At 42.6% G+C, this 7,207-nt stretch overlaps 1 protein-coding gene across 3 annotated transcripts in view; it reads left to right on the top strand.

The window, feature by feature from the left end:
• LOC102249966 (butyrophilin subfamily 1 member A1) overlaps window positions 1-6,813 on the top strand; it is a 16,787-nt gene extending 9,974 nt beyond the window's left edge. For all 3 annotated transcript variants that reach the window (XM_014543262.1, XM_005857252.2, XM_005857253.2), the window contains one exon: window positions 5,580-6,813. In XM_014543262.1, coding sequence (XP_014398748.1) covers window positions 5,580-6,126 — 547 coding nt within the window. In that variant the 3' untranslated portion in view covers window positions 6,127-6,813. The remainder of the gene's footprint in view (window positions 1-5,579) is intronic.
• Window positions 6,814-7,207: the final 394 nt, after the last annotated feature.

Below are 7,207 nucleotides of genomic sequence, written 5' to 3'. Positions count from 1 at the left end.
GGCCCTCAGCCCCTCACCCAGATTGGCCAGGCACCCCAGTGGGGACCCCCACCCTGAAGGGGGTGTGACCAGTTGCAAACAGCCATCAGCTTCTCATCCAGGCTGGCCAGGCACCCAAGCGGGACCCCCACCCTGATCCGGGACACCCTTTAGGGCAAACCAGCCGGCCCCCACCCGTGCACCAGGCCTCTATCCTATATAGTAAAAGGGTAATATGCAAACTGACCCTAACAGCAGAAAGCCTGGGAATGACTGATCACTATGACACACACTGACTACCAGGGGGCAGACCCTCAATGCAGGAGCTGCCCTCTGGTGGTCAGTGCGCTCTCACAGGGGGGAGCTCTGCTCAGCCACAAGCCAGGCTGAGGGCTGCCAGTCAGTGGTGGTGGTGGGAGCCTCTCCTGCCTCCTCAGCAGCACTAAGGATGTCCAACTGCAGCTTAGGTCTGCTCCCCACTGGCAAATGGACATCCCCCGGGGGCTGCCGGGCTGCCAGAGGGGTGTCTGATTGCCAGCTTAGGCTCAATCCCCCGGGGAGCAGGCCTAAGCCAGCAAGTAGTCACCCCTGAGGGGTCACAGGCTGCGAGAGGGCACAGGCCGGGCTGAGGGACCCCTACCCCTGAGTGCACAAATTTTTGTGCGCTGTGCCTCTAGTCCTATATAATAAAAGTGTAATATGCAAATCGACCAAACGACAAAATGACTGGTCGCTTTGACCCGCACTGACCACCAGGGGAAAGACACTCAATGCAGGTGCTACCCCAGCCCACAGGCCTTGATCACCCTATTGGGGTCTGCTGGCCAATCTCTTAGTCCCTTCCCCTGGCCAGCAGGCTCCAATTGCCCAATGGGGAACAGGGAACCGGGGGTGGGTGACAGCAGATGCGGGTGGCACCAGGCCAAGGTCCCCACCCCGACGGTCTTCTCACAAACAGAGGGAGACTGGCGTCAGGGGCCAGGACCAGCAAGTGAGTGGGAACAGCCAACCTCTTGGTCTTTCCCCCTGGCTGGCAGGCTCCGATTGCCCAATGGTAAACGGGGAGCTAGGGGTGGATGGCAACAGGGGGCAGGGCTGGCTGCCAGGGGGCGGGGCTGGCTGCCAGCATCCAGGGAAGATTGCCCTGATTGCAGGCCAGGCCTAGGGACTGTACCCATACACAAATTTCATGCACCGGGCCTCTAGTATAAAATAATACTGAATGTCAATAAAATACTTTATCATTGGGCTTTCAGAACCTTCCATTTTAGATGAGTTTGTGGACAAATTAGATTATTCCTCAATGGTTGCCCAAGTATTCTCTCCAATATTCACAACTATCATTTAAAAATCTATAAGAGTGCAGGGTGGAGGGGGTCAATGGGAAAAAAAGGGGGACATCTGTAATGCTTTCAACAATAAAGGTAATTAAAAAGATAAACATCTATCATTAAGAAAATATTCAAAGCCAATGCAAAATAAAGTGAATAAAATGTAGTTTGTATTTTTTTAGTCTATTATTAAAAAAACCTTTGAACCCAGAAAACCAAGATGGCGGCATAGGTAAACACCGGAAATTGCTGCCTCTCAAAACCACTTTCAAAATACAACTAAAAGACAAAACGGGCATCATCCAGAACCACAGGAAGGCTGGCCAAGTGGAAATTCTACAACTAGAAGGTAAGAGAAAAGCACACTGAGACTCAGAGGAGGTGCGGAAGTTAAGTGCAGAGGTATGGAGGCACACGTGGAAAGGGTTGGCAACTGAGGACGCAGCTCTTTTTCAATCAGGAGGGAGACACAAGCTCCTGCTTTGAACTACAGTTCCGGGCAAGTCTCTGGGGACCCAGACTCATAAGGGGAGAAACTGGACTGTCTGGCATTGGGCGGAACTCGAGAGCGGCTTTCTCTCAGAGATGCTTGCAGCGATTACCCCGGGACATTGAGACCCGGGGCCTCTTAGGGCAACCCCACTCTCCAGTGCACAAATTTTGTGCATTGGGCCTCTAGTAGGTTAATAAAACCATAATAAAGTTTTATTTTACAAAGTAAGGTTCTCCTTAGATAAATGTATTACATAATGTTTTAACATGATATTAAAAACACACGGGATTTGTTTTTGCATTTTTTCTGTATTTTAGGCACATTTTCTCAACAAAGGCTTTTTTGAGATAACATTGTACCTAATGACTGAAGAGGGAGGAGAAGTTGTCCAATAAGGATGATAAAGGGAAAGCCAACAAGTGTTCCAGGAACAGGGACAGTGCAGAGACCCACTGCACTTCAATCGCCCACTGCCAGTGTCAGAGCCTGGGCTTGATCCAAAAGTAAACATGTTTTAGTTCTAAAACATTAAACCTCAATATCTCAATTGAGTATAACTTCCAATTCTTTCAACTTTTATACTTTTCCTCTTTGTAGGCAGGATTTTCAGACTCATAGAGACCTCTGGTCCCTTGATTCTGTCATGCTATCCCAGGTACCAGCTTCAGCCACCTGCAAAGCCCATGGATTACCTCCCTGACCTACTCTTTACTCAATAGTATCAATTCTGTTACATACTGTTACATTGCTACTCTTCCATGGGAGAAATTAATTTATTTTCTTACATTTGTTTTCTGAACAAGTAAGCTGAATAAGATAATATTGAATGGAGGCTTGAACTTACTAATTAACCACATTTTGAAAGGGTAATAGGGATAGAGGGAGGATCCACAATGTATTCCTGTTAGAGGGAATGTGACTGGGGATTGATTAAGCAAGAAGTGAATGTGGGAACAACTTTCTTCAGGGAAACTGATTGGGGGGCATTTGTATTTCAGTTGCTGCACCCACCAGGGTGATTGAGCTCATCAGTACAATACTCATCATATCGGGTATATGTTTGGCACTTCTGGTACTGCAGACTTCCATCTTCACTGGAATTTATTTAGGCTCAAAAAAAAAGGCACGGAAAATAAGTAAAGGTATGCTTTATACATACATATATATATTCCTTCTCAGAGGTATCTGCCCTTCACCTTTCTGTTTTGGAACAAGATCAAACTCAGCAAAATTCTTCCTAGACTCAGGAAGTCACATTAATGAGACTCTAATACCTCAACTATAAAGTATAGAAAATAATATGTTACTTATAGATACTTTGTGGATTACAAGAAATCATTTACATAAAGAATCCTTGCCTTGGAACAACACAAAGGCATTCATTGAAAGGTTATTATAATTATTGTTATTATTAATGTTGTGGGAAGAAGAGGAGGAACAAAGGTGATGGAAGGATCAAAGGTGATGAAAGGACCAAATATTCATGATACAATAAACATGCACAAGCTATGTGAAACATTCATTTATGAGATCTTAAATTGACCACCAATGAGTAATACTCATTTTGGTATCATACAACTTTTGCCTAAGAAATAAGTGTATCCCCTGTCTGGTGTGGCTCAGTTAGTTGAGCATCTGCCTATGCACCAAGAAGTCAATAGTTTGATTCCTGGTTTGGGCACATGCTTGTGTTGTAGGCTCGATCTCAGTGGGGGCCATGCGGGAGGAAGCAGATTGATGATGCACTGTTTTACTTAAATGTCTAAACACTATGAGGTACACCTGAAACTAATATAAAATAATATTGAATGTCAATAAAATACTTTAGCATTAGGACTTTCAGAACCTTCTATTTAGATGAGTTTGTGAACAAATTAAACGATTCCACAATTGTTGATCAATTTTTCTCTCCAATATCCACAACTATCATTTAAAAATCTATAAGGGTACAGGGTAGAGGGGGTCAATGGAAAAAAAGGGGGACATCTGTAATACTTTCAACAATAAAGATAAATAAAAAGATAAAAATCTATCATTAAAAATATTCAAACCCAATGCAAAATAAAGTGAATAAGATGTACTATTGCTATTTTTTAGTCTATTATTAAAAAATCTTTGAACCCAATTCAAAATAAGATGAATAAAATGTAAAAAATAAAATTTTCTCTGGAGACTGCTTTAGCTGTATGAGTTTTAATGTACTGCATTTTTATTATTCAGTTCAAATATTTTCTAATTTTCCTTGTTATTTCTTTTCTTTGACCCATGGAGTATTTATAAATGTGTTATTTAATTTCCAGATATTTGGGAATATCCAACATATTTTTAGTTTAATTCCGTTTCGGTCAAAGAACATGATTTTCTTTTTTAAAAATTTATCTTTATTGTTAAGAGTATTTCAGATGTCAGGAGGAGGAAGATTGCTGCCGATGGAAAGGCAGACTGCAAGACAGTGTGAGAGTGAGAGAACAAAAGGAGAGTGTGGAAATACCGAGAGTATAAATTTGTGGGTGAGCGATAGCTATACTCGAGGGGGCTGTTGTAGACTGCCGGATAGGGCTCCCCTAACCAGACAACCTCCACTGCTGCTGAAATCTCTCCCAGAGTGGCCGGCTCAGCCGCAGAGACCGCACCATCTTGAGTGGCTGATATTGGAAGCATATACATCCAGAGACCCTGCAACCACAGCACCCAGGGACCAGCTATGAACCCAGGAACACCGGATCTCAAGCAGCGTGAATATGTGGACTCAGATGAGCCCTGCTCCTCCTCACGAAAAGCAGAGAGAGAACTACATAACCAAACACCTGGAGAAGAGAGATCATGGGGAGATAAAGAAACAGCCCGCATATGAAAGAAAAACAGGCATCACCAGAAATGGAAGTAAACAAAATGGAGGCAATGGAGGAAAGCAACCTTCAGAGAAAGAATTCAGAGAAATGGTCATAAGGTGGATGAAAAGAATGGAAGACAAATTCAGCAATATGTGTAAGAACCAAGAGGAAATGAAGAACCAAGAAGAAATGAAAAATTACATCACTGCTATAAAGGACTCAATAGAAAGCAATAACAGTAGACTGGAAGAAGCAGAGGACCTCATCAGTGAGCTAGAAGACCAGGTAGGAAAAAATACCCAAGCAGAGCAGCTTCTAGAAAAAAAAATTAAAAAGCAGGAGGAGAGCCTAAGAGAAATTTGGGACAACACAGAACAAAACAACATCCTCATTATAAGGGTGCCAGAAGGAGAGGAAACTGAGCAAGGAATAGAAAACCTGTTTGAAGAAATAATGACAGAAAAATTCCCTGATATAGGGAAGAAAAAGAGTATTACAGATGTCTCCCTTTTTTTTCCTATTGACACCTACACGTCACTTCTACCCACTTCCTACAAAAAATATTATTTTCTATTATTTAAATCCTTTTAAGTCTATTGAGATTATTTTCTTGCCCAGCATATGGCCTATCTTAGTACATATATTATGTGTACTTGTAAAGAATTTGCATTGTACGTGTTTTGTATTGTATTTGTATTGTATGTGTACTTGTAAAGAATTTTTATTTTTATTGTTGGGTGGAATATTCTGTAATATCAGTTACGTCAAATTTGTTGATGTTATTGAAGACTTTAAAATCCTTTCTGATTTTTTGTCTACTTGTTTCAGCAATTACTAAGAAAGGAGTGTTGAAATTTTAAAGTATAGCTGTTCATTAGCCTATTTCTCCTCTTCAGTTTTATCAGTGTGCTCTATTTATTTTGTTTTCTGACACTGCACCAGCCAGGCCAGCTGTCCCACCACCACCATGGATCCCTGTACCATAAGGCCCACACAGTTCAACAACAGGCCTAGGAACAGGTTTCCAGCTGAGGTTGAGACCCCGCTCCTGCCCAAACACAAAGAGGCAGAACTCCGAAGCTGGATTGAGGATCTCACAGGCCTGTCCATCGGTCCCGACTTCCAAGAGGGTTTGAAGGATGGAATGATCCTGTGCACACTCATGAATAAGCTGAAGCCAGGCTCAGTTCCCAAGATCAACCACCCCATGCAAAACCAGAACCAGCTAGAAAACGACTTCAACTGCATGAAGGCCATGGCCAGCTATGCCATAAACTCCACGCTCGAACCCAATGACTTGTCTGAGGTGGAGATGTCTCCTCTGGCTCTGGCACAGAAGGCCAAGACAAAGGGATGGCAGAGTGGTGTGGACAGAAGAATCAAGTACGTCAAAAAGCAGGAGAGGCATTTACAATATACAATTAATGTGGCCAGTGCATCATCAGGCTCCAAACAGATAGCAGCCGGTATGTCAACCAGGTGGGCATGATGGCTCCCAGGGCCCAGAGGCACATCTTTGACACCAAGCTGGGGACTGACAAGTGTGACACCACCTCCATGTCTCTGAAGATGGGCTAAACACATGGCGCCAAATGTAGAGGCCAAGTCTTTGGCTTGAGCGAATGGATATATGACCCCAAGTACTGCCCAGGAGGCCCAGTGGCCAATGGGATCCAGGGCAAGCTGGCAATTTCCAAAGCCCAGGAAACACCCTTGAGTACCCTCCTACTACCAGGAGGAAGCTGGCTACTGAGGCCCCCCCTTTTAGGGTATCTCCCACATAATCACCTCATCTGGGTTTTTCTGGGTTTTCATCTTGTTTTTCAATGTGTTCAAATGCTTCCAGCTGAGGGTCTGTAAAGGCCAGATCCAGATGTGTATGGGGTGGGGTCACTGCCAGGGCACATCACGTCGCAAATTTCCCAGCAGGCTCTAAGTAAAGCAGATGACTATCTATAATGTTGGTGGGCCTCATCCAGTCAATCAAAGGCCTTAAAAGATTGAGATCCCTCAAAGAGGAAGGAATTCTATATCCACACTACCTTCAAACTTAATACTGCAATATCTACTCTGAATTTTACAAATACCTTCTGGAATTTTCAGCCTGTGGCTAGATCTGAAAATTTCAGACTTACTAGTCCTCACAATAGCCACAAAATCTGACTATACATGGGGTGATGGCAAAGATGTATTTCTTTTTGCATAAAGAGATTCTAAAATGTACTGTTGTTGTGACAAATACACTACTCTTTGCATATAATAAAAAGCATTGAATTATACACTTTAAAAGGGTGAATTGTATGATATGTAAGTTACATCTCAGATTGATTAAAATATCTACCACTGCAAAATAAAAATATTTTAAGCATATTAAATTAAAGATATGAAAGTAACATCCAAGAAAAGTAGCTAAAAGAGATAAAGGTTATTTATTTGATGAACAGAAATTGCAGATGAACTCATACAACTTAACAAAAGGAAGATAAACAACCCAATCAAAAAATAGGCAACAGACCTAAATAAATACTTTTCGAAAGAAGACATAAGGAAAGCCAAGAGACATATGAAAA

This window comes from Myotis brandtii, unplaced genomic scaffold (assembly GCF_000412655.1).
Source record: "Myotis brandtii unplaced genomic scaffold, ASM41265v1 scaffold10901, whole genome shotgun sequence".
In the NCBI taxonomy this organism is placed as follows: domain Eukaryota; kingdom Metazoa; phylum Chordata; class Mammalia; order Chiroptera; family Vespertilionidae; genus Myotis; species Myotis brandtii.
This window is presented reverse-complemented; position numbering and strand designations above follow the sequence as displayed.